This window comes from Physeter macrocephalus, chromosome 5, assembly GCF_002837175.3.
Source record: "Physeter macrocephalus isolate SW-GA chromosome 5, ASM283717v5, whole genome shotgun sequence".
Classification (NCBI taxonomy): domain Eukaryota; kingdom Metazoa; phylum Chordata; class Mammalia; order Artiodactyla; family Physeteridae; genus Physeter; species Physeter macrocephalus.
Window position 1 is genome coordinate 693,684 of NC_041218.1, and position 27,266 is coordinate 720,949.

At 48.7% G+C, this 27,266-nt stretch overlaps 1 protein-coding gene across 1 annotated transcript in view; it reads left to right on the forward strand.

Moving 5' to 3' along the window:
• PTPRN2 (protein tyrosine phosphatase receptor type N2) overlaps positions 1-27,266 on the forward strand; it is a gene marked incomplete at its 5' end in the record, with an annotated part of 716,488 nt that overhangs the window by 237,197 nt on the left and 452,025 nt on the right. The window contains 2 exon segments of the mRNA XM_055084697.1: positions 10,584-10,686; positions 18,370-18,529. Coding sequence (XP_054940672.1) covers positions 10,584-10,686; positions 18,370-18,529 — 263 coding nt within the window.

Sequence of the window (27,266 nt, forward strand, 5' to 3'; positions counted from 1 at the left end):
GGGGAGGGCGAGGAGAGGGAGGAGGGGAGGTGAGGGAGGAGGGGAGGAGGGAGGGAGGGAGGGGAGAGTGGAGGGAGAGGATGGAGGAGGGGGAGGGGAGGGAAGATGGGAGGGAGAGGAGAACCAGGCTCCAGGGCTCACTGTGAGGGTCGTGGCTGCAACAGTGTTTCTGTGTCGCTCCAGTAAAGCAGACTTGCTCACTCTTGTCTGGACCGCGTGGTTTGCAAGCCCTGTGAGGCCAACACACTCCCCCTTGTGAAGTTTCCTGTGAAGTTTCCTGCTATCCGGGGAAGGCTCGGACGACCTACTGCTTTGTGACTGACGGCAGAGGAGATGGTGGCCTCACGGGGGGTCTCTGAGCACCTGCAGCCTCTTCCAGGAGGGGTGCGATGCGGCCTGGGCCCAGCATCAGGCGACCCGCGGACGGATGCTGCGTGGGGTCTGCACCTGGTGTCACAGCACTGCCCCGCCTCTGTCCCACATCCCATGTCACTGGGTCCCTGATTTTGTGGCCTCTTCCAGGGTCCTTTGATACTCAAGGCCTGCGGTAGAGGCCCTCTCACTGTTAAATCATTCGCTGGAATGCTAAGGCTGCTGCTGGGCCAGTGGAGCTCATGTCGGGGGGAAAGCCCCCAGCTGGCCCCCTCCTGGGGGACTTGCAGTACAATAGGGAGGAAGTTCCCATTAAAGAATGGGGGGAAAGGGAGTCACAGGGCGACGAGTCAGAAACCTGAACTCTAGATAAGATAGTTTCCAGCAAACAGGACTCCTGGTGAGACTCATGTCGGCTTGACAGTGACGGTGACTCAGGGAAGGAAGAACGCATTTGCAGTGGGCAGGTGGGCCACGCAGACCCTTGGGGTAACCTCCTTGCCCTGCCTGAGTCCTGCCATGCTCTGCTTTTGCTGCCAGATAAACCCACTTTCTGTTTTTTAAAAATACTTTAATTTTTTAAATTTATTTATTTTTTGGGCTGCACTGGGTCTTCGTTGCTGCACGGGGGCTTTCTCTAGTTGTGGCGAGCGGGGGCTACTCTTCGTTGTGGTGCGCGGGCTTCTCATTGCGGTGGCTTCTCGCTGCAGAGCATGGGCTCTAGACACGCGGGCTCAGTAGTTGTGGTGCATGGGCTCAGTAGTTATGGCACAATGGCTCAGTTGCTCTGTGGCATCTTCCCGGGGATCGAACCCTTGTCCCCTTTATTGGCAGGCGGATTCTTAACCACTGACCCACCAGGGAAGTCTCCACTTTCTTTTAAATTGATGAATAGGGTTTGCTTGGCCTGGGAAACTCAGGCAGGCTGCTTCCGTGACTCCTGGGAACCTTCAGGTGGAAAGTTATTTGCTTCCAGGTGGGATTAATAAGTTATTTACAACCAAGTCAATAAATAAGTTGATTATCCTAGTTTTCAGTGTGAAAATGAAGTGTGAATATATAATAACAAGACTGATTTCTTGTATGGTTTGTAAATTGGCTCTGAAAACATTTTTCAAAGGGGCAGAGAAAATCATCTTGACCATATGGCACCATCTTTGAAAGTCCTGGATGTGGAGGTTCCAGCCTGACTTACTACTTCCTGCAATACCTTCATCCTCCACAACGATGAAAACCTGAGTTACACCCGCTCAGGGGCTTAACTGTGTCGCCTCTGACCCGGGGCTCCCTGGTCTCCAGGCCAGGCTCACGCCCCCAGCCTCAGGGATGCGCTGTGAGTCTGGACCCTCCTCACGAAGGAGAACTGGCTGAGGCCTGTGGTCACCTTACGTGTCCTGTTGAGAAAACGCCCCTTTCTCCCTGGGCTCATGCTCCGTACCATTCCCAGGTGACTCCTCGCTGCGGGTTACGGAGCGCTTTGCTCCTCTCCAAGGACAGGCAGCTCCTGCCAAGGGTGGCCTCCAGGGGCCTACCGCCGTGTCTTCCCAAGAGCCTAGATGCTGCCAGCGCTGCTGTCCCCCCAAAACCTGCTTGCCGCTGAGGGCCACCCTCTATGAGTTCCCAGTTCCCTGTGAGGTCCGCCCTCCCCTGTGAGGTCCCCTCTCCTCTGTGAGGGCCCCCCACACTGTGAGGTCCCCCCTCCTCTGTGAGGTCCCCTCTCCACTGTGAGGTCCCCCCTTTGTGAGGTCCCGTCTCCTCTGTGAGGTTCCCCTTCTGTGAGGTCCCCCCTCCCCTGTGAGGTCCCCCCTCTGTGAGGTCCCGTCTCCTCTGTGATGTGTCCCCTCTCTCCTGTGAGGTCCCCTCTCCACTGTGAGGTCCCCCCTCTGTGAGGTCCCGTCTCCTCTGTGATGTGTCCCCTCTCCCCTGTGTGGTCCCCTCTCCTCTCTGTGGTCTCCTCTCTCCTGTGAGGTCCCCTCGTCCCCTGTGAGGTCCCCTCTTCTCTGTGAGGTCCCCCCACCCTTGTGAGGTCCCCTCTCCCCTGTGAGGCCTCCTCTCCCCTGTGAGGGCCCCCTTCTGTGAGGTCCCCCCTCCTCTGTGAGGTCCCCTCTCCCCTGTGAGGTCTCCCCTCCCCTGTGAGGTCCCCCCTCCGTGAGGTCCCCTCTCCTCCGTGAGGTCCCCCGTCTGTGAGCTCCCCCCCATGAGGTCCGTCCTCCTCCTTCACGATTTTCTGTTCTTTGTGGTGCAGCTGCCACAGCCTTTGACCTCACCTGCCCCTTTACTCCCCCTAGACCTGCAGCTCAGGCCACCCGCGCTATCAGTCCTTGAGAGCCCAACCTCGTAGTCTCTTGAAATAGACAATTTTTACAACTCTTACCAAATGCTTTTTTCCTTCTCTCTACTATCTTTAACTCATTATTCACAAATCATACGGATTAAAACAGGAAGTGCTTAGAAGAGTGCCTGGCTCATGGGTAGATATTTTTATTGTTTTAAAATTTAAAATTTTTTTCATATTGTTATTTTTTCAAATTTCTAAGACATAGTTGGATTTTTTTGTCTTACTCAGAACGTTTTTAAGGCTCCGTGCTGCATGCAGAAAACGCCAGCCCTTCCTTGTGTGGTGTCCAGGGCCTCCTGTGGCCTCACAGCAACCCTCCACCCCCCTCTGCCCGCTCACTGGACTCGCACCCTCACCAACCATGTCAAGCCCTGCCCTGGCACACCATAACCTTTTTGGATTGGCTTTTTCACTCGGCAGAATTTTCTGGAGATTCATCCAGGTTGTGGCTGTGTCTGTAGTCCCTCCCTTTTACTCCCTGAGTCATTTTTACTGCTGAGTACTGGTCCGTGGTGTGGATGGACCTGTTTGTTTAACCCTCACTCACTGGATGGCATCTGGGCTCTTTCTCGTTTGGGGGTATTATAAATGAAACCGCGATAAACATTTGTTTGCAAGTTTTTGTGTGAACGTAAGTCTTCGTTTCTCTGGAATCAGTGGCCAGGGGTTCAACCGCTCGGTTGTATGATGTGCGTGTTTAATTTTAAAGAAACTGCCAAACTGTTTAGAGTGGCTGTACCATCTTTCAGTCCCACTAGAAATGTAACAGTGCCCCAGTTTCTCCAGATCCTCGGCAGAATTTGGTGTTGCCACGATTTTTAATTTTAGTCCTTCTGAGAGGTGTGTAGTGATATTTCATCGTGTGTTTAACGTCCATGTGCCTGATGGCTAATGATGTGGAACACCTTTTTGGGTGCTTATTTGCCATCTGTACGTCCTCTTCGATGAAATGTCTCCTCATGTCTTTTGCCCATTTTATAATTGGATTTTTTAATGTTTAATTCTGAGTGCTCTGTATACTCCAGATAGTAGTCACTTGTTGGATATGTAGTTTGAATTGTTTTCTCCCACTCTATCTGTCTTTTCCTCCTCTTAATAGGACCTTTCACAGAGCAAAAGTTTTTAATTTTGATGAGATCTAGTTTATCAATTTTTCTTTTTATGGATGATGTTTGGTGTCAAGTCTAAGAACTTATTGCTTAGCCTTAGGTTCTAAAGATTTTCATTTTTCTAGTCCCCTATAATTTTTACTGTTTTATATTTTACATTTACATCCATGACCCGTTTTGGCTACTTTTTGTGTAAACCATGAAACCTGTGTCAAGGTTCCTGTTTTTGCCTCTGGATGCTCAATTGCTCCAGCACTATTTGTTGAAAAGGCAATTTTTCAACCATTAAGTTCCTTTTGCACTTTTGTCAAAAATCTGTTGGGTGTTTCTGTGTGGGTCTGTTTCTGGGTTCTCTGTTTTGTTCTGTTGATCTCTTTGCCTCTCCTTCCACCAGTACTACACAGCCTTGATTACTGTGCCTATTAATAAGACAATAGGTATAGAATTATTAGGTAGGATGACTCCTCCTGCTTCCTTCTTCTTTTTCCAAACTGTTTTAAGTTCTCTAGTTCCTTTTCTCTTCCACATAAATTTCTTGTCTGTATCTACAGAGAATTTTTCTGGGATTCTGATAGGAACTGTGTTAAACTTGTATATCAATTTGGGGAGAGTTTACATCATTATTATGCTGCGATTTCCAGTCCATGAACACATTATGTCTATCATTTATTTAGATCTTTGATTTCTTTCATCAGCATTGTGTAGTTTTCAGTGCACATGTTTTATTAGATTTACACCTAAATATTTTACTTCGTGAGTGACTGTAAATAATATTTTAGTTTTACTGTGTTCATAGCTAATATAGAAAAATAATTTATTCTAGGAGTATTTTTTGTAGATTCATTGGAATTTTCCATGTGGAAAATTATGTCATCTGGAAATAGGTACAGTTTTATTTCTTCCTTTTTCATCTGCATGACTTTTATTTCCTTATATTGCCCTGTTGCACTGTTGAGAACTTTTGGCTCTGTTGAGTAAAAGTGGTGCAAGAGGACATCCTTACCTTTTTCCTGATTGTAGTGGGAAAGCTTCTAACTTCTCACCATTAAGTATGATGTTAGCTGTAAGGCTTGTGTAGATGTTCATTGCCAAGTCGATGAAGTTCCTCTCAATTTCTATATTTGTGAGACTATCCATCATGAAAAGGTGTTGAATTAATTGATTTATTTTGGATTAAACCAGTCTTGCATCCCTGGAATAAACCCCATGATGTACCATTATTTGTATATATCGCTGGATTTTATATGCTAATATCATGGTATGGATTTTTATGTCAGTATTCATGAGGGATATTGGTATGTATGTTTCTTTTTTCTTTTTCTCTTTTTTTGGTACTGTCTTTGTCTGCTTTTGGTATCAGGTTAATATTAGCTACATAAAATTAATTGGAAACTATTTCCTCCTTTTCTGTTTTCCGGAAGGAATTGTGTAGAATTCATATTAATTCTTCCTTAAATGTTTGGTAGAATTATCCAGTGAAACCATCTGGGTCTGGAAATATCTTTTTGGGGAGGTTTTAAATTATGAATTCAATTTTCATAATGGTTATAGGGCTATCAAATTATCTATTTCATATTGGATGAGTTGTAGTAGTTTGTGTTTTTCGAAGAATGGGTCCATTTCATCTAAGTTGCTATGTTTATGTGTGTAGACTTGTTTGTTCCCTTGCGAGGTCTGCAGGGTCTGTACTGATGTCCTCTGTTTCGTTGCTGATATTGATAATTTGTGACTGGTCTCTCTTTTTCATTGTCAGTCTTGCTAGAGGTTTGCCAATTTTACTGATCTTTTCAGGAAAGCAGCTTTTGTTTCCACTGATTTCTCTGTGTTTTTAATTTCAATTTTGTTGATTTCTGCTCTTTATTATTTCCTTCCTTCTACTTGCTTTGGGTTTATTTTGCTCTCCTTTTTCTAGCTTCTTCATGTGGGAATTTAGATGATTGATTTGAGACTTCTTCTAATGTAAGTATTTAGTGCTAAAAATTTCACTCACTGCAGCTTTAACTGTGCCCCGCAAATTTCGATATGTTGTATTTTCATTTTCACTCAGTTCAATGTATTTTTCCCCTTGGATTCTCTTTGATCCGTGGCTAGTTTAGAAGTGTTGTTTAAGTTCCAAGTGTTTGGAGACTTTTCTTGTTATATTTATGTTATTGAGTTCTAGTTTGACTCCACTGTGATTGGAGAACATACTCTGAATGATTTTGTTTCTTTTCATGTTGCTGAGTTTTATTTATGTTCCATGATATGGTCCACTTTAATTGGATGAAGATGCACATGTTTAGGAGGGTAATTGGGATGATGACAATGTAGAAACTTTTGTCAGTTTCTGCTTCTCATATTTGCAGCTCTGTTGCTTGGTGTGTATACATTTAGGATTACTATATCTTCTTGGCAGATTTACCCTTTTATCATTATATTATGTCTCTGTCCCTGGTAATTTTGTTTGTTATGAATACTAATTTATCTGCTATTATGGTAGCCACTGCTACTTGTCTTTAATTAATGAAATATCTTTTTTTATCCTTTTACTTCAACTTGAAAGCTGGAGTGAGTTTCTTATGAACAGCATATGGTTGGGTCATGCATTTTTAATCCACTCAATCGATGTTTGTCTTCATTGGTATATTTAGCCCTTTTATATTTAATGTAATTATTGATTTATTAAGACTTAAACTATTATTTTTTTGTTCTATTTGTTCTATTTTTTCTATTTGTTCTATATTTGTCTGTATTTTTCCTGCATTCCTTTAGGTTATATTAACCGTTTTTTACAAATCCATTTTGATTTATCTGTATTGTTTTTGAGTGTATCTCTTGATAGCCTTTTTAGTAGTTGGTATAGATAGTACATACATTATATATATATAAAACTATCGTAGTTTACTGGTGTCATCATTTTACCATTTTGAGTGGGGTATAGAAACCTTACCTCCTTTTATGGTTTGCCCTGTTTATCATAATTATTTTAAATATTTCCTCTATGTATATTTAGAAGCACATCAGACAGTGTTATCATGTTTGTTTCAACTGTCAAACATAATTTAGAAAGCTCAGAAGAAGGAAAGCTTATCGTATTTACTCATACCTTTACTTTTCATGCTCTTTTTCCATCTTGATGTTCCACATTTCTTCTATCATCACCTTTGTATTTAGAGAAGTTCATATAGCAGTTCTTTTGGGGTAGGTCTCCTGGCAAAGTATGCTCTCATTTTCATTTATCTGAGAATGTCTTCATTTCCCTGTCATTCCTGAACAATGTTTTCACTAGGTATCTGGATTGGTAGACTTTCAGGATTCTGAATTGACAGCTTTTTCTTTCAGAACTTTCATGTGGCCTCTTTGGTTTCTGATGAGAAATCCTCTGTCATTTGAATTATGTTCCCCTCATAGGTAAGGTGTCATTTCCCTGGCTACTGTTAAAATTTTCTTCTTTGCATATAGTCTTTTTTTTTGTCTTTTTGTGTTTTTTTTTTTTTGCGGTACGCGGGCCTCTCGCTGCTGTGGCCTCTCCCGCTGCAGAGCACAGGCTCCGGACGCGCAGGCTCAGCGGCCATGGCTCACGGGCCCAGCCGCTCCGCGGCATGTGGGATCTTCCCGGACCGGGGCACGAACCCGCGTCCCCTGCATCGGCAGGCGGACTCTCAACCACTGCGTCACCAGGGAAGCCCCTTTGCATATAGTCTTAAGAAGTATAATTATTATGTGCCTTGGAGGAGATTTGGGTTCATCCCATTTGAGGTGCTCAGCTTCTGGAATCTTTAGGTTTATATCTCTTGCCAAAAGTGAGAAATTTTCAGCCATCATTTTTTTGAGTACCTTTTCAGCCCTGCCTTCTTTCTCCTCTCCTTCTGGGATTCTGATGACATGAAAGTTAGATCTTTTGTTATAGCCCCACAACCCAGAGGCTCTGTCCCTTTTTTTTTTTTTCAGACTGTCTTCTCTCTGTTGTTGAAATTGGGTGATTTCTATTGTTCTCTCTTCCAGGTCACTGATTCTTCTCTCTGTCCCTTCCATCCTTCTATTAAGTGTGTGCAGTGAGCTGTTTATTTTGGTTGTTGTATTTTTAAATTATAACATTTTCACTTTTCTTTTTTTAATATTTGTGTCTCTATTGAGGCTTCCCATTTTTTCATTTGTTTCCAGAGTGTTCATGATTGTTCACCATTTTTACCATGGCTGCCTTACAGTCTTTGTCAGCTAAGGCTGACATCTCAGTTTTGGTGTGTGCTGATTGTCTTTTTTCCTTCAGTTTGAGGTTTTCTTGGTTTTGGTAAGAGTGCTTTTCTGTTGAAACCTGGGCATTTTTGTATCATGTTATGAGTCTCCAGATCTCATTTAAACTTGTGTTTTAACTGGCTTTTTCTGGCACTCTCTGCTGGGGTAGGGGCTCTGTTACTGGCAATGGAGGTCGAAGCCCAGGTTCCCCACCAGGTCTCTGCTGGCACCTGAGGGAGGGTTCTTGTCCTCACTGCTGGGCAGCAGGTAGGTGGGAGTCTGAACTCCCCACATGGTCTCCACTGGCACACCAGGGGGTGGTTACCACCCAGTGGGGAGGGAAGTCCCCCTCCCCACTTGGCTGCTCCGATGACACTGGCATAGTCACTCTGGCCTCACAGGGGGGGACGCCCAGGCTCCCTTTCGGCCTTTGTGGTGTTTGGTGGAAGCAGAGCTGTACTGTCGGCAACGTGCGAAGTCGCTTCTCTCCGGGCCCTCTAACTAGGGAGAGGTAACTTCAGCTGGGCCTCGTTGGCACCAGCGTTGGTGGCTGATTCAGTTCCAAGTCTGAGGTCACAGCCCAAGGGAACCCCAGGGGGCCCAGCACCTGTTTCTTGGGTCCCTGCGTCCCTGGCCCGTCTTCTTTCCACACTGCACAGCCTTCCCCACGTATGGTTTCCAGGTATTGGCTGTACCTGATGGGAAGAGTGTCTTCTCATCTTCCAGACCCGGACCCTCGCTTCCCAGGGTTTTACCTCCTCTGACTGGCCTTGGAGAGAACTTCATGGAGGACGTCTAGGCCCCCAGACCTACACATTCCTTTGCTTTTCTATCCAAGTGCCCAGTTCCTGCCTGCTCCCAGGAAAGCTGAGAGATCTGGGCTGGGGTTCAGGGTTCCCCTCACGGCCCGTATACACCACCTCAATCAGGTGGCCACCTGCTGCAACTGAGGCCTCCTCACAGACCTCAGAGTTAGCACAGCTTAGACTTCTGTGCTCTTTAGATAAAAATATTACCGAAGTTCTGTTATTTAAATTTTAAAAATGATGTTTTTTTCACAGAAAGTCCTTTTTGCGCTCGTGATTTTTTCTGTTTCCTGGTGGCTATTGACATGAAGACCATCCTTTAGGGAATGATGTGGTTAAACCGCGCCTGTTTTCTGAGCCTGCAGTGCTAGATGTTATGCTAATATTGCAGATGTGCTTCCAATTGTGAATACTCCTGGGAATGGACCGATAATAGCCACACAAACGCATTTCACGTGGGGTGTTTTCTAGTTGCTTTTGGCAAATGGAACAGACTTGCTTATTATTAAGCACACTGAGTCCCTAAAGTAAGGGTAACGGTGCCAGCGGGGCTGGGTCTCCCTGCAGGGACCTCTCCCGAAATGTCATGTCGCAAACTGAGCTGCTTGCTGGTTGCTGTGGATGCAGCCGGTGGGGGGCCGAACTTCCCCACAGCTCCCACTTTGGATAATGCCATCGGACCTTCTGAGATTCAGAACTATTCCAACTGCTTGAACCTTGCCACTTGTAAATTTTAAAAAAACGTTAAGATTTGCATTTGAAAAAATATTCAAGTGTGTTCATGAAGGCAGCTTATGTGTAAGAGCCGTTCTTTTAATTCCACCCAGAATATGTGTTCTCAGCGAGTCCTGGACCTTCTTGTACCGCACTCACACACACACACACACACAAACAAGCACAGCGGTCCTGATTTGAAGATTTTGGTAATGTGTTTTTGTACAGGGCATAAAAATATATCTCTGTAATTACATGATATTTAGTGATTAGATAATTACAGATAATTGCATGGGGTAGTTCTAAGTGCTAAAGTGTTACCGTAAGATCTAAAATGTACAAATTGCATAATAATTATTCTTAGGGGTTATTTGGTAATTCTGAGCATAATTATCATGTGATCTGCAGTGCATGTAATTAATACATAATCACATGGATTTTGCCTTCATAACTACTTCGCCCTTGTTATAAAGCTCTTTGTCATAACATTTGAGTATAAATATAATGTAATTGGCTCCCAGATACAGTACATTAAGCCCCGTGATAATTGCTTTCACAGTAACAATAGCCCTTATTTCACTTCAAGCGTGTGGCTCTTAAGCAGGGCGGGGTTGTGAAGAACAAATCTCCAGGACGTGGAGGCAGCGAGCAGGCAGAGTGGTGCTGAGTGGTGGCCATTAGGCGCGCGTCTGGGTGAGGAATGTCTTTGCTGTGACCAGACCTTTCCAGGTGGCAGAGTTTGCATCTTTGACTTGGAGCCTCTCTTCTAACGGCAGCGCACGCCCCTGCCCTGCAGCAGCCGGCCCCTGCATACAGCAAAGCACCCACCGCATTTCAGGTGGAGGAGCCGCAGAGGCCTGGAATTTCTGTAAGGAGAAGATCTTGTAATAAACTCTAGTGAGCGGACCTTGCCCGGTGGATGACATTGTGGGAGAACACCCGGAACAGCAGCAGTTACTCAGAGACGGAAACGGGAGCTCTGGCTCGACTTCCATGTCGTTAACGCAGTTCCTGCAACTCTCCCCGCAGGGCTCACGTGGCAGGATGACTACACCCAGCACGTGATGGCGCGGGAGCTCGCCAGCCTTCCCCAGACCTCCCCGCGACGCCCTGAGGCCTCCAGCGCAGCCAGGTAAAGTGCACTTGGTTTATGGCTCCTCGCTGGCGGCCGCGCCAGCATCCACCAGCCCTTTTCCTTGTGTCACGTAGCAAAGTACCCTGTCTTTCTGTGTAGACGTTCCAGGAAGTTGGAATGTGTGTAAGGAACAGGAGGGGCTTCCTCCCCCCATGGGGTCCTGGCCCCAGGGGAACGGTGCATGGGAGTCACCCGCCCACAGGGGGCCGTTCTCACCAACAGACGTGCCCAAAGGTCCTCCCCACCTTCCCGAGACCCTCGGAAGGTCTGCATCTTCAGAGCCTTGGTTGAAAGCAGAGAAGTCAGTAATTCTCACTTCCCAGTAAGAATTTATGTTCACTTTAGTACAAAAAGCAAATTAAACCATGAAAGGCGTGCCGTTCCCCAAGCACGGCAGCCCGTGTGAGCTGGATTCGCTCCATCTCGTCCTCTCTGCACACGTGCGGAGGTGCAGACGCCTTGCCCACTTGTGCAGGGGGGACGCAGACCCCGGCCGGTGAGGACTTGGTCCACAGAGCGCCCGGCGCGGGCCGCCTCGACCCCCAGCCGGCGTTTATAAAACAGGGAGACCACCTTCCCCCAAGGCTTCGCTTGGAAGTCCACTCTTCCCTCAGAGAGTGAGTTTTCTCTGTCCGTAGCCTCAGTTAAAATAATCTCAGTGACAGAAACATCAGCCGTCTGCCCTCCTGCCCATGCTGTCGAGCCGAGGCAGCAGCTAAGCCACCAGGTCCCGCGGGATTAAATGCGCCAAACGTGAAAACACGTTCACCGTGGCGGCTCTCTCACTGGCCAGACCGTGAGCTTCTTGAGGGTAGGAGCTGTCCTTTGTCTTTCTCGCTGGAATACTGAGCTTTAACAAGGAGAATGTGCCACTGTAGTCTGTGCTGTAAAAACAAAACTCAAAAACCAAAGTCAAGCTATCCTGAATTTCCATTTTCATCTGGGTGAGTTCAGACTCTTCACGCTGGTCTTTCAATGACATTTGGGCATTTCAGCACCGCCCGCTGCTCCTCGCCTCCTGGGGAGGATGTACCTGAGTGGGGTGCACTGTCCCAGACAACCTTGAACCCCGCTGAGGAGGCCAAAGGGCAGAGGAATAGGAGAATTGGGAAGACCGAGCAGGAACAACTCTTTACATAGTCTAGACAGTCCGCACGTACGGCGGAAAGGCCAGACTGTCGTCAGGGAAAGAGCATTTCCAGAGAGAGCAGCCCTGAGAAGTCAGACACGGTGAGACCACGGACAAACACCTAGGTCACCGCGTTCTTACCAGTGTTAATATTGTCATTTAAAATAATTGTCCATTTGTTATGAAAAATGGTTACTTCGCTTTTTTAGATTACAAGTGAGATTAAAAGTTTAAAAATACACATATGTAGAGATTGGAATTCTCTATATGGATTTCTGTGCGTGATCTTTGTCCATATACAAAGTTTTTTTTGTATTTTTCTGCTTGGTTTCTTTCTGCATAGTCTTTATATTTAAGGCTAGCAACTCTTCGCATACCACCTTTTATAGAAGTAGCTTTCTGGTCTGTTCCGTAGTTGGCACGAGGTACAGTTGCCAGCGGAAAGGGAGCTCATAGCCCTCTCGAGGTGGGAGTTCTAATTTCTTCCTTGAGGGTGTTAATTCCCTCCCCCCTCGGCCGCTCTGCCCCGGAGAGATGGGCTTCCTGGGCGGCACCAGCAGGTCCTTGGCCTTGGGCTGGGTGGGTTTGGCCGTGGTGCACCCCCGGCTGGGAGGGCGGGAAGGCATCGCACCCACGGCTCTGCCAGGGTCCTGGCTGCTTGGACCCCCGCTGTGACCCTTTAACTCCTCCTCCATAGACCCAGCCCTTCTCCACCGTTAGCCTGTCGGTTCTCTTGGTCCTGCTCTGTCTTTGCGAACAGTTCCTTTATTAAACTGCCGGACGTCCCATTTGGAGATGCCGTGTGTCCTATGGGGCCTCTGCCTGGTGACAGGAATCCTGGTCACCCACCCTCTTCTTCCCCAGCTTTTGTCAAGGTTATAGGATCATCATGATACACACAGAATAGTTTTCCTTCTTTTCAAAAACCTTCTGCAAAACTTTCTTTAGTGTTGAAATTGTCTGCTGCCTGGTATATATTTTTAAATGATCTTTCTTTGTAGGTAAATCTCATAACACTTTCATTGTTTTCTGAGATTATTGGTGAAATATGCTCACAGGTTTTACATTTTTGCAGAGAACTATTATCCTTCTCATAGGGATTTCCAAATTTGTTAACTTAGGGTGAGTCACAGTACTGTATTATAATTTAAAAAATCATTCACCATATGTGTAATTATCACACCTTTGCCATTGATTTTTCTCTTTACCCTTTTAACACAATTTAAAAAAATAATTATCTCTTGGACTTTTCGCTTTCTACCATTCTTAGATTTATTGTTTTTATGAAACTTCTTGAGCTGAAAGTTTTGTTCTTATTTTTATTTATTCATTGTTGAAAAGCAGTGAAATCACTTAAGGCTATGCATTTGCCTATGAGTGTGGTTTTGGCATCATCCTGTAATGTTGATGAGCTCATTTGCTTTTGTTCTAAATTATCTGTAATTGTAATTTTATATCCTTTGGGGGCAGTAAGTGTAGGCTCTTTCCTTTGTTCATATTTATGTGCTCTTGTTTTTAGACTTTAAATCAGTGTCTAGTTTTATTGCATTTTAGTTAGAGAATGTGACATGTTCAGTTTTTACTTTTTAGAAATTTGGGGTTCTCTTTGTGGCCTAGTTTATACCATACTTTTATTAATTTTCAATGGATACTTCAAAAAACTATTGTATCCACTATTTACAGAGTACAGATTTTTATATATAGTTTATAATCATATATAAAATTTATAATTACATATAAATATAAATTATATTACTCAAAATCAAATATCCTTATTTATATTTTTATTTACTGAAATTTCTCAGACAAAAACTATTTCCATAAATTTTCCTTCCATTTTTAACATATTTCGCTTTACACACTTTGGGTTCTGACGTTCAGCCCATACACGCTCACAGCATTTCTTCTTCACTGTGGATCATCACACCTGCTGCCGTTTTTAAATGGAGACTTCCTCATCTTTAGTGCTTTTTGTCTTGATCCCACTTTTCTAAAATCGGTATTACCATTCCTGTGTTCTCTCTGTTTTGCTGTCTAATTAATCCTTTAAAATTCTGCCCTTTGGAGTCTCTTACTTTGCGTGCAGCATTTATAAACAATATTAGGTGGCATTTTTCGCAGCCCCTCTGGCCAGAGACCCCTGATTTCTCTGCTTTCTTTCTTTCCCTCTCTGGCCTGTGACTGGTTCACTTTCATCATCTTTAGTGTTTGTAACTATGTATCTTACTTCAAATTCAGTCCGCGGCCATCACCTTTAGGCTTTCCAGGCAGTTTTTGAAGTGACAGGTCTGAGTCACTATTAATGGAGGAGTCCCACCTTCGGACCCCCCACCCCCTTCCCAGCGCATCCCTGGCGCCTGGCACATCCCGTGTACAGGTGGGTGTCTGGCCCAGAGCTGTTGACTAAAGAAGGAAGGAAGGAAGGAAGGGTCTAGTGACACTTATGTTTATTACGTGGGTAACCAAACCGACCAAGAATCCTGCCAGACCTTCATTCCACAGGGTACTTCCAGAGCTTTCTGTACCCCGTAAATGTGTGAATATCCACAGTCAGCAATCTTGGGACAGGACAGGTGACCTTAAAAGAGATTAAGGAGCTGGCCCCAAACCAGTGACCCATTCAGGAGGTAGCAATGAGCTCAGAGTGTGGTGTCAGGACGCCCAGCCCCAGTCCTGGGGGGAGCAAAGCAAGCACTGCCTGAGAGCCGGGAAGAGGCAAAGCCGTGTCGTGGATGCTGCGTGCGGGACAGACGCCGGGAGCCTGGGGACACCCTCTGCTGAGGCCCCTGATGGCCAGAACAGATGGGGGGTGGGGTGGGCAGCAATGCTGTGGAGGACTTGACTGAGCCGTGAATTCTGTTTACGTGAGAAATAAAATGGCACCGAAATGATCATTAGACAAGGTTGGGATTATGGAGAAAGGAGTGAGAGCCAGGTCACTGCGTGTTCTTTGCAAAGATTCTGTTTATAATTCGGATTTTTTTTTTCCTGAGCACATTGGGTGACAACTTAAAGCATCCCATGTTATTGGAGCCTGAAGGTCAGTGCAAGGAAGTGGGAAAGGGGCCAGTGGAGACCGACGTGCAGGGACTGCATTCTTAATCTTTTGAGGTAGAAAATGTGCACTTAGAAAGTTTTGACCTACTTCAAGCCGAACGACAGGGCAAAAGTCAATCAGAGAGCTAACTGCTACAGTGTCGCACACACAGAGATGGACGCTCTCTTCGCTGCTGTAACGTATTACAGTGTCACAAACAATCCTCCAGCAGCGGACACGCAGGGAAGATGAATAAGTCAATTTAAAGACACATTTATGAGGTGGTTCTACCTGCATTGATTAGCAATTAGTGAGAAAAATAGATAAAGTACCAGAAAAGTAAATTGACTTCAGTTAAATTACACACAGAACATGAAATTTCATCCATTAAAAAATGGTCAAGGAAGCTGTAGCCATGATTTGAGATGCAAAGAACCGTGCAGCTCCTGATCATTTATATGCCTATTACGTCTGAGCCAGTGTAACTTGAAAAGGCATCAGAAATAAAAACAGGACAGTTTTATCAATCGCAATAATTAAACACAAATGTGAAGATTTTCTGTAAGTCCCAGCTTTTGTGAAATACGTACAGATATCAAACCCCTAACTTTAGTGATCTGTTCTTGAAGATCAGACTTTCTACGTGGAAACACTAGCCAGGAGCCTGTTCTCCGTTACTCCAAGTGGGAAGTCTACAAAGAGGTACACACGCGCCTAAAACCCCAGTACATTCCCTAAATCACAGTAAAGACCCGCATATAAGGAACAGATTGTCATGTTTGGATATAAAATGCTTAAAACATTGTTTCCTGGTCCCTGAAAGTGGATAGGGTTGTTAGCAAACAGGCACTTTATTTGTAGTAACACAGCCTCACCCAACATCTGCAAAACACACAGGCACACACAGATACACACGGACACACACACACTTCGACACACACACACAGATAAATACATGTACACACCCAGGCACATACACAGACACACACACAGACACATACACATACATGCAGACATGCACAGACACACACAGAGACGCACACAGTCGTACCCTCATAGACACGCGTGCAGGCACGCACGCGTGGTGACCCCGCCCTCGGTCACTGCAGACGCCTCGTTGCCATCAGGATGGAGGAGCACCGTTCTCACTGTTGGACCGCAGCAGAGTGCCCGGATCGGCCTGGGAGACAGGACGCTGTCCTGGACCTGAAGAGGCCGCGGACGTCCTGTCCCCATGAGGAGTGAGTGTGGACGGGGCCGCTGACCCTAGATCCCCGACTGGGAAGGAGGCTCGGTTTTACTTGCCTGGTTTCCGGGCGCAGCCAGAGCTGGCCCCGCCACGGGACGCGGCGACGCGCCGGGGCTCGGTCCCCTCAGCTGGACGACGGGGCGATGATCCTTCTTCCTCGGGGTGTCGTCTGAGACGACACCAGGCCGGCGGGGCTGCAGACCCCAGCCCACCGGGATCCTGGTCTGGGGCGCCCGGGGAGCTTGTCTCGCTTGGGTCCCGAGCTGCGCGGGACACGGGCTCCGGTGTGCAGCGGAGTAGAGGCCGGGCAGCCGCAGTAACAGAGGTTCCAGAGCCCCGAGCCTCCCGGGCCCGGGGCTGGCGCACATCTTCTGAGGTGACCTGGGCAGGCCGGGTGGCCCCCTCCGGGCACAGGCCGTGGGCTGTCTTCTGGCTACAGCGAGAGGCAGCGGCCGAACAGGGAGCCAGCCCTGCTGTGCCGGACGCGGCCCTGCTCTCAGCTCCCAGGCTGCGGGTAGCCGCGGGCTGCACGCGTCCTCTGGCCCTCCGCCCGCGCTTACGGCCTTTCCATCCCCACCTACCCCACCCCACCCAGGCCGGGGAGCCACAGCCCGTACACTTCTGCACGTCAGAACACCTCCTTTTCTACAATTGTCATGGCTTTTATCACATTTGGTACATTTGTAAATAACAGCGAAGATCAAAAGCCATGTCTCTCCAAGTACAAAATCAGAGAAAGCATGGGAATAAACGAAGAAAACAGCGAATGCATCCTTGTCCTTCACATGTGCCGAAACCACACATCAACGGCGTGTAAGCTCTGCCTCTTCTGGTGGTCTGGGATATTCTTGTTCACATCTAGGGCACTTCCAGCGGTTAATAAAAAATAAAACAAACTTAGAACCCCGTATTTACTTACATGAAGATCAAATGAGTTTAGTAGGTGAGAAACCCCACGTACATTGTATGTAAACATCAGGGAGCACTTGTGTGCAGTCATTTATGGTTCACACGTCACCGCCCGTTTGTTGAGCCCCGGCACAGAGCACAACTTGAGGTCGTGTGTAGTCCAGCTCTTTCCCCACAAACAGTGTCTGCGGTTGTCAGAGTTTGACAGGGACTGAGTACTGTGTTTCATATAATTTTAAAAGTGCATTTTCTCAAAAGAAAAAGAAAACAAGACATGTTTTTTCCAAGTAAGTCCATAATCTGCATCACTGCCATTCACCACAGTAATCAGTTTGTTTTCCTAAGTTCACTCCCAGTGATAAACGATTTTAGTCACAGAGACGCTGGACTAACGCTGGAAAAGTGCCATCTGAGGGGTCAGCGGTGGGAAAGGCTACAGTTGTAAAGCTAGCTCGGTGTCACCCCAGAGCCTGCCAGGTGTTTGCAAGCTTGTTCTTTCAGTGGATGCTGGTTTCAGTGCCGACGGTGACTTAGTCTCCGTGCAGATTCTGGGCAGAGCAATGAAAAAGAGAAACCCACAAGAACAAGGTCCCTTCTTCCAAGCAGCCTCTCGGGATCGCTTCCTGCCTTTTGCGGTCCTCGGGCCCATCCTTCAAAGCTGGAGGTCTTTCTCATGACGTCACTCTGACACCAGCCCTCTACCCCCTCTTCCTCTTCTGAGGACCTCGTGGTCACACTGGGGGACCGGGAGGGCCCCCCACCTTAGGGCCAGCTGAGTAGCAAGCTGATGCCCCCCGCTCCGCCCCCCACCGCGCCGTGCCGCGGAACCCCACGCGGTCACAGCTTCCGGGAGTCGGGCTGTGTCGTGAGCACGACACCCTCACGCAGTGCGTCCGTACCCCATCCCTCTGCATGTGGGGGGCGCTGGCTGAGCTGCTGGGGCCCAGAGCAAGTGGGTGGTAGGACCAGGGCTCTCCAGTTGCCCCTCCCCACGCTGAGGAAACCTCTGCCGCTCAGATTCTTGTCGGACTTGAGTAAGTGCCAGATGTTTCCCACATTCTAGTTTGTCTCCTGTCCCCGGTGGTCGGGGGCGGTTCTTGAGAACATACTTTAGGGCTGGCGCTCTGCTCAGGGTCACTCGCCAAGTCCGCACAGTGTCCAGCCGCCAGGCTCGGGGCGCATGAGAGTTTCCAGCTGCAGTTGGCGAGGGCAGCGGGGGCCGGGCTCTCGCCGCCTGGCCTGACACCCGGGTCCCCGCGTGGTCCCTGCGCTACCCTCCTGCGCCGTGGCAGCGTCTGGCAGCGGAATCAACGCCACACCCCGTGGACTGGCTCACGCTTTCCTTTTGCTTTGCAGGAGCTCAAAGCAGAGTGTCCAGGACAAGCGGAGCCGCAGCCTGGAGGGCGACGTGCTGGCCGAGGCCCTTCAGCGCTACCTGCCCTACCTGGAGGCCCTGTCCCAGGCCGCCGTCCCTGATGTGCTCCCCGGGCTGAAGCCGGACAGGCCGCCGGCCCAGGTGACCCTTGGAGCCCCTCTCTGGTCTGGGGTGTGTCTGCCCCTGCTGGGGGCTTCCTCTGGGCACACACAGGGAACGTTTCCTATGGCTGTGGCATCGCTGGGCTTTTCTCCTGTGTCTCGGGCTGGCAGGGGGCCGGGGAGAGACGGGGTGCATCTCCACCCTTTCGGGAGGACCTGCGCTTGCCGCCTGGACCCGGGACCCGGCTGCGGGGTGGACAGCAGGAAGTCGGTGGGCACAGGGCGAGCAGCCATCCTGGTTGCCCGAGACTGTCCTGGCGTCGGCACTGAGGTCCTGTGTCCCAGGGCGGCTCTCCTTACGCAACCTGCCCTCGGGGGCGCCCTGTGTGCGCCAGCTGTCAGGTCCTCAGTGCAGGTTCATTCTGTACCAAGGCCAGTCTGCTCTAGAGCCATCCAGGACCCGAAGCCCATTGAAAAGGACAGTTTATAGAAACGATGGGAAATCTCATAACTTTCTAGATGGGAAAGTATGCATGATTTTATGACAACCAGAGCCTAGAAGAGACGGGTCTAGAAGTGGTGTCCAGAGCCGGAGGCCCTCATGCATCTTGAGGGTGGACTTTGGGGAAAGCACGGAAGTCCAGGGGCTCTGGGCACCTTGGGCGTTCGGCAGCCCCACTCACGCTTCCCTTCTGCGGAAGGTTAGCTCCGCCAATGGGATTTGACCCACTTTTCTTTCTAAGCCTGATGCCGTGCTGGAAGACGGATGAAAGCCCGGGACGCTTTGCTCCTCTCACAGCCCCCAGATTCATCCCAAGGCAGCGTGGCCCTGGGACACCGGGGGAGCGATTTGGGCCACGCCTTCACTCTCTCTCCTGTCACTTCAGCCAGCTCTGGGCTGGATGTTGGGCCGCACACACATGGTGGCCGTGCAGGGTGGCTGAGCTCAGTTAGCTCCCTGGACCAAGAGTGGCCCCCTGACTCTCCGCCACGCTCGCCTGCTGTCCGTGCCCTTGAGACGCGGGAATTAGGAATAAGCTGCAGCACGTGTAGGGACTTGTTGACGGTGGGGTCTTTGAGCCTCTGGGAGGTGCTGTGGTGACGCAGGTGAGCAGCTGATGCGGCTCCAGGGGCAGACGTGCCTTCCAGCTGCTCTCGGGCCCTCACGCTGATCCGGGGAACTTGGCGCAGAGCCCTTCCAGCCCTGACTCGTGCACACGGTGGGCCCAGCCCTGGGCGAGTTCTCCCAGCGCCTTCCCCACTGTAGGAGAAAGGTGACTGCTGTCTTTGCCAGGACCGTTCATTCCTCCCGGAGCTGTACGCTCGGGCGCTGGGCTGCCTCGGAGAGGAGTGATCACATCCCGACCTGCTCTCCCTTTCAGGAAACAGCGATGGAGAAACAAAATGACAGTCCCTGCTCTTGTCCAGCGTTCCGTCAGCAACGGCCACCGTCCATCAAGTTTGCCCTCCGTAATCTTTAAAACTCCCACCCAGTGGAATGACCACACCTCGTGGTCCTGCTGGACGGTGCCGGTTTGTGCCTGCTGCCCCATCATAATTACTAACAAGCCCCTTTTCCCTCTCAGAGATGTCCAGTTTGAATAATGAATTCTGTGGCCATTTCACCACACAGCTGTTTCAGCATGACAGTCACAAGGGTTATTCGAAAATGAGCACTTGGTGGCATTTTGGCTTTAGGCATTTTTATCCTATGTTAAGATAGATGCTTCTCAATATTTAAAAATGCATGGAAACCTAGAACTCATTATTTTCTCTGTCCAGGGTTTAAATGAGGAGAAAGCTCTTCATCATCCCTCTAATAAACTCAGACAGGCTAAGATACAAGAAGCTCTTCGTGCAGACTTTTGCCAGGGGTCTGGGCAGTGTTTTCTGATCCCCTCTGCTCTCGGTGGATGAAGTATTTCAGTTGGAAATGTAAGCTTTCTACACCGATGATCTTTCAAGGTGCCATCAATTTGCAATGAATTATTTTATGAATCATCTTTTCTATGTATGTGTCATCAAAAATCTAGCTGTCGGGTCTTCCCTGGCGGCGCAGTGGTTGAGAATCCTCCTGCCGATGCAGGGCACACGGGTTCGTGCCCCGGTCCGGGAAGATCCCACATGCCGCGGAGCAGCTGGGCCCGTGAGCCATGGCCGCTGAGCCTGCGCGTCCGGAGCCTGCGCTCCGCAACGGGAGAGGCCACAGCGGTGAGAGGCCCGCGTACCGCAAAAAAAAAAATCTAGCTGTCATAGACAGAGAAATGCTGTGAACTTACCATCTTGAGCGGTTTAGTACTAGTTACGTCCTGACAGAAGCCAGAGGGAGTAAAAGCACACTCCTCTTAGACAGAACTGCCCAGCCCCAAGCCCTGACGCACAGCCGTGCTCTTATCGTCACCAAATCAGTGCACTTACTGCTTCTGCATTGTTAGTGGTGGCAACCAGCTCCCACTTTTATCAGCCACAGTAGGGCTGGTTCATTACAGAAAACATTGTAGGTCCCAGTTTATTCTATGCTTTGGAGGAGGTTGAAACCGAAATTCATCATTTGGAAATACCATGAAGTAACTGATTTATTTGGAATCCTTGTTTTATGCATTTTTATTGTGCAAGAAACTGTGCTAGGTGCTGGGATTTTACATTCCTGCCCTCTAGGATTTTACAATCTCACTGAATGAGGGAGACACAAAGATACATTTAAAAACAGAGCAGGTGCTGTAATGGAGGGAAGGCTGAACTTGAACCAGATGGGCACGTAGGGTCAAGGGCTTCCCAGGGGCTGGGCGTTGGAAGAACAACCAGGAGTCAGCAGTTGAAGACGTTCAGATGACCTCAAAGTGCAGAATGTCAAGAGATCACCCCAGTCTACCCTGACAGCGGGAATAAGCCAAGTGAGCTACTAAACCATAGCCTTAAAAAACAAAAACCCAAACCCAGAAAGCTAGGATACAAAGAAACCTGAATGAACTAAATTCAGAAAGTGATGAGCTCATTCTAGGGGAGAAAAGACCACAGCTGCTTTCCCACAGGCAGGAACCACAGTGGGGAGAGGAAGAAGGCAGCCTCGGTTTTAAGGACTGTTGGCAGTGGAGACTGATGTGAGGGTAGAGTCCAGAGGCAGGCTGCACAGAGCACTGAGTACTGCAGATAGGACACTGGAGGGTGGGAGAAGGGGACAAGGCCCGAGAGATGTCCTTCCAAGGAACTCCAGGCCTCTCTGAGCACACCTCAGCCCTCCGAAGGCTTGGGATGAGGCTGCGTGGTGGAGAAAGATCTGTGAATAGCATGCAGAAAGCCAGGAAAAGAAGTTTTCAGCAACTCACAATGGTATTGGGCTGTGAATCAGAGAGAGCTCCCCTGGTTCAGAAAACCGGCAGCTGTCTGCAAAGCATGAAGCGATCCTCAGAGTTGCACTGGGGCTTGGATCTGAGCCCTGCTGAAGAAAAGGCCCCAGTCCTGCCCTCAACATTACTGTAGTCAGTAGTGACCGAATCTGACTTCCTCTGCAACAGAATCCACACCAACTTCAATGACAGATTTCATGGACTCAGCCGCCTACATCAGCAGACTGAGACAAGAAGGGCCACTCCGCTTTCTAGGGTTAAGTATGATACACCTAAAAACTGCTGAATACACATTATTTTCAAGTACACATAGAGTATTTCCCAAGATGGATCATATGCTAAGCCATAAAGTAAGTCTCGACGAATGTCAAAGGATCAAAATCATACAGAGAAAGATATTAAAAGAAGAGAAAACTACAGGTGATGATCTCAGAAATACAGAAACAAAATTTCTAGGCAAATCAAATCCAACAATATAAAAAAATAATAATACATCATGATCAAGGGAGATTTATTCCAGAAATGCAGGGCTGGTTACATCTGAAAATTAATCAGTACAACTTACCGTATTAACAAGGAAGAGAAAAGCTATATGATAGTCTCAAAAGAAAAAACACTTGATAACAGCCAACATCATGATAGAGACCTACAGCTAACACCATACTGAGTGAGGAAGACTGAATGCTTTCCACTTCAGATCAGGAATTCCACAAGGATGTCTGCTTTTACCTCTTCTGTGCAACATTGCCCTGGAGGGCCTAGCTCATGCAATAAAGCAAGAAAAAGGAATAAAAGACATCCAGATTACGTGATCATCTTTGTAGAAAATTTGGTGGAATCTACAAAACTACTAAGACGAATAAGTGAGTGTGGAAATGCTGTGGAATGCAGAGTAAATATACAAAAATCAATTGCTTTTCTATATACCAGCAATAATTAGGTATTGGAATTATAAAAATATCATTTGTAATAGCATCAAATATTATGAAACAACTAGACATAATCTAACAAAAATATGCGTAAGGCCTTAAACGTTGAAAATTTTAAAACATTGAGGAGAGTAATTAAAGAAGACCTACGTTCGTGGAGATACACACCATGATCATGTGTGGGAAGGCTCAGCAGTACTAAGGTGGCAGTTTCCCCCAAACTGTTCTATAGACGTGACACCTCTGTTTACAGAGGGAAACTGAGGCTGAAAACGACAGAGTGAAATGTTCATTCTCAGATGCTTAATTGGTGGTAGAGCTGAAATCAGGGCCCTGGAATTCTTGTTCAACTTTTTCATGTTTGTTTTTTAAGCCAAAAAGAAGGTCCCCAAGTTGCCTTCTTGGAACCCAGTTGAGCACAGTTCTGTATTTTCCGTCAGCCAGCCTGCAGGATGGGCCTGCTTCTCTGCGGCACTGCCTGAAGCCAGGCCTGGGGCCAGATCCAGCTCTGCTCCTACTCACCAGAGATCCTGTCTCCTTATCCACAAAATGAGGAGTCTGCAGACACCAAAATGTCATGTCTGTTGAGAGGGTCAAAAAGAAGTAAAAACACATAAAGCCGAAGAATGGCCTGGCTCTGGCACTCAGAGCACACCACCCACGTCGTGATCATTATCCTGAGGTCCTCCAGGTGGACACTGCAGGCAGCTGACCTGTAGCCCCACGCCTCGTGCTCACCCAGGGTGGACAGGAGAGCCGACTGCAACTCTGCTTCAGTCCGTTCCCTTTGCTTTCTGCTTGCGGGCATGAGGGTGTGGGGTGCGGCTGCTGCAAAGGACAAACCGCAAAGCGGGAGGAGTGCACGGTGAAGCAGAGGTGATGGAGCACGAAGGCGGTGCCAGGGGGTGACGAGGAGCCACACGTGCCTCCTGTCATCAGCCGTCTCTGTAGACTAGTTCCAAGCTACATAATGGGGCATCATTTGCAGGTATCCGTAACTTAACGTCCACGCTTCGTCCTGCTGTCAACTTTCTGCACGATTCATTGATCCTGTGGCTTAGAACGTAACACCTCTTCAACCTCAGATTTTGTGAACTCTACAAACTGGGGACTGATGTTTCTAACTGATAGTTCTGTATCTGAGCAGCAGATAGCGTAGCTGTCGTGGTCAGAGGTAGACCAGCGTGAGGCTCCTCTGAATGCAGATACGTTTTTGTCCTGGGGACAGTGCTGTCAGTAGGAGTGACACCTCCAACCTACTGCCCCCGAACGTGGGCGGGTAGCTTAGAGCCTGAGCAGACTGAGCAGTGACAACCTTCCCACTGTGTGGAGACAGAGAGAGACAGAACCGTGTGCCAGAATTACCCTCTACGGCCCGAGCCCCAAAAGGCAGAGCAGGCCAACCCCCACTCTCCACTAATGAGCCGGAGGTGAGGGTTGCTGAGCCCCACCCCCAGCTCCCCGGTCTTGCCGCCTCCCACAGCATCACGGGGCCGTCTCATTAGGAAGCCCGTGGACAGCCCCACCGCTGTGTGCTCCGTCACGCCGGCAGCAAGTGTGTCTTGATCAATGTGCTTGTCAACGCTGCCTTCGGGCTGCGAGACAAACCGGAGGAAATGTTGGTTATGTGGTCAAAAGATGGCTCAATCTGGGTTTCCTAATTTGTTCTGGATCCTCGGCACAAGAGAATATTTGATGACCGCGAGTGACCGGTGCACAGACAGGAGTCTCATCCACTCAGTGTTTGCCGGCAGGTGGGGCTCTGAGGGCCTGCAGTCTGAACTCAGAATTGTGCACTCTGGGCAGGTGTATCTCCCTGAGCGGAAGGGGCCCTGACTCTCAGCTCTGGTGCCCGGGCCCTGGCGCAGCCGCGAGCAGGGGGGGCCGTGCGGGCAGGGGATGTGATGCAAGCGGTGGCCCTAGGAAGTGCGTCATCGGGCTCCAGGGAGCTGCCCTGCTTTCCCCAGCCGATCATGATCACTCCCTTCCAAACTCCGTATCACCACACCTCTCTGATATACTTCCCATTATAGTTACCAACGTCTGTGACTTAGCTCCCGTTTCAGTCTGCAGGCTGTTTGAGGCCTTCCTCCCCCGCAGAATGTAGAGCGTGGTCCAGAGCTCAGCGCACAGCAGCGGTGGCGGTTGTGACGCTGCTGGTGGTGGTGATGCTTGACGGCAGGGACGCTGATGCTGACTACCGTTTAGCCAGCGCCCTCCTCCGAGCCGTGTGCTGAACTGGGCACCTATACTCTCCCGAATACAACTGCTTCAAGAAAAAAAAGGACACCCCCCCACGCCCAGTTTTGCAGGAGCAAAAGTGGGGCTCAGAGAGGTCAGAAAGTTATGAAGGTTACGCAGAGCTGTGCTGACAGGACTGGGCCGGTCTCCCAACCGAGCCTCCCGTCCCCCTGGTTTACTCGGCCGAGCCTCGTGGGATGTGCAGGGAGTGGATCTGCGCCATCGTGTGGAGCACGATGCGCCGAGGACTATCGTCTCGGTACATTCCAGAAGGTTGGCGGCAGTTCTCAGCTGCTTCACACACACGACGCAGACCACCCCGACGATACCCATACTGGATTTGTATGAGGCATCGTACGAAGGGTTAACGTGCCAGAAGCGGCTGAACCACGTGCTGGAAATTGGCCAGTCCTCGTGCTTTTCAAAGGTTGCTAATCTCCAGAGCCGGGCAACTGCAGTCATAACAGTTATTCAGCATTATCTTAGGAAATCTGACATCATAGGTTTGTTGAACTGAGGTTTAAAACATCTTCAGGATAGGGGTTCGAAAATGAGTTGTAGAATGTTAGACTCGGGGGTGAAAGTGGAACAGAGTCCACCCGGATGGCTCCCTCAGGACTGATGGCTCAGGTACCCACTGCGCCAAAGGAAATGCAGCTGTGAGACGGTCAAGTGAGTGACAGCCGCCAGCTGTTGGTAGGCTGGCGGTAAGCCGCTAGTAAGTAGGAGCTGCTCGCGCTTCTGTGCCAGGTGCTGCGACCATCATCCCCATTTTACAGGTGACTTAGAGGTTAAATAACTCGTCAAGGCAAAGGTCACTAAGCAGCAGAGGAGAGATCCGAGCCCGGGCGGCCTTGCCCAGAGTCCGGCTCTCTCTACTTGCTCACTCCGTCCGGGTAGGAAGCCTCAAAGAGGAAGCGACCGAGAGGATACCTTCCTCGCTGCTCCCCCCGACCCCAGGCTCTGGGCGGCCTGGGCACCCTCACCGGGGCCGCGGTAGGCTATCCCACTCTCAGAGGACCTGGGGCCACCTGTGAAAACTGAAGTGTTTTTTTTTTAATTACTTTTACAGTCTGCCTACTGAAATATTCTTTTCCCCTCTTCACCTTAATTTGGTTCAGAGCATTAAAGACCTCTCACAGATTGTTTACCCCGGTCCACCGCGCGGATCACACTCAGCACTGATCGTCTGCGCTGCGTGCAGCCTGCCGTGTCCGCCCCCCGAGCTCTCCACTCGACTGTAATGAAAGGCCCTTTGAGTAGAAGGTGCATTCGCAGCAAAGAGGGTCGGTGCTCGTGGCGCCGTAATGAGGCTCTCGGAGGCCGTCCCGGCCCTCAGCGCTGGGGCCCGACCAGGTGTTCAGAGACAGCCTTTCTCCACGGAAGTTCAGGCTGAACTTAAGATTGACACTTACACCCAATTTGTGCAAAACTGCTGGAGGGGCTATTTGTTGTGGAGGCATCCTCTCTCTCTCTCTCTCGTGAATCTTACTTTTTCTCTTCTAAAGGAAAAGCGGTTGATTTCAGCCAGCACTTGAACAAAATCATACAATTTGGATGACAGCTAAAATCACATCATTTAGAAATTAAAACAATCTTAGAGATCATAACCAATCTCCTTTGACAGAAGAAAACCGAGTGTCACAAGGTCAGGTGACTTGCCCAAGCTCATATGTGAGAAAGGAAAGCAGCACTCATGTCAACCCCAGTTTCCTGCTTCAGGCTTGCTACATGAAAATCTATCCCGCAAGGCTGAACCCAAATATTTTAAAACACAGATTTGGGAGTCTGAACCACTGTCTTAAATTCAGTGATGGCTGCACATCTTAACTAGATCCTCAAGTGTGTACCCACTGACTAAACACTGATTTGTGCCCCAAGGGAGGTGCGTGTAGAAAATATGAACGGGCAAGATTTTAAAAGTTTACGGTCCCTGCACCCAGAGAAAAACCATGAAAGCAGCCCTGAGTAATCTCCAAGTGGGAAATTACTGTTTGTCCATGAAATTCTGATGGTGCCATCGTCAGAGGTGGAACACTGAGATTTCTAACGTTTTTACAGTTGTCCCAGACGTGAGGAAACTGGGCCTTGTTTTGTCTAGTGGGCAAAACAACGTGTGATGAGATCATGTCCCGGCAACGTTTACTAAATGAGTGAGGAGGGAAAGCGGGTGGAGGCTGAGGGAAAGGCCATGGATTCGACATCATCTGTAAAACAAGAGGCCCTGGCAGCTTCACCGGCCAGAATATCGCGGTTAAAA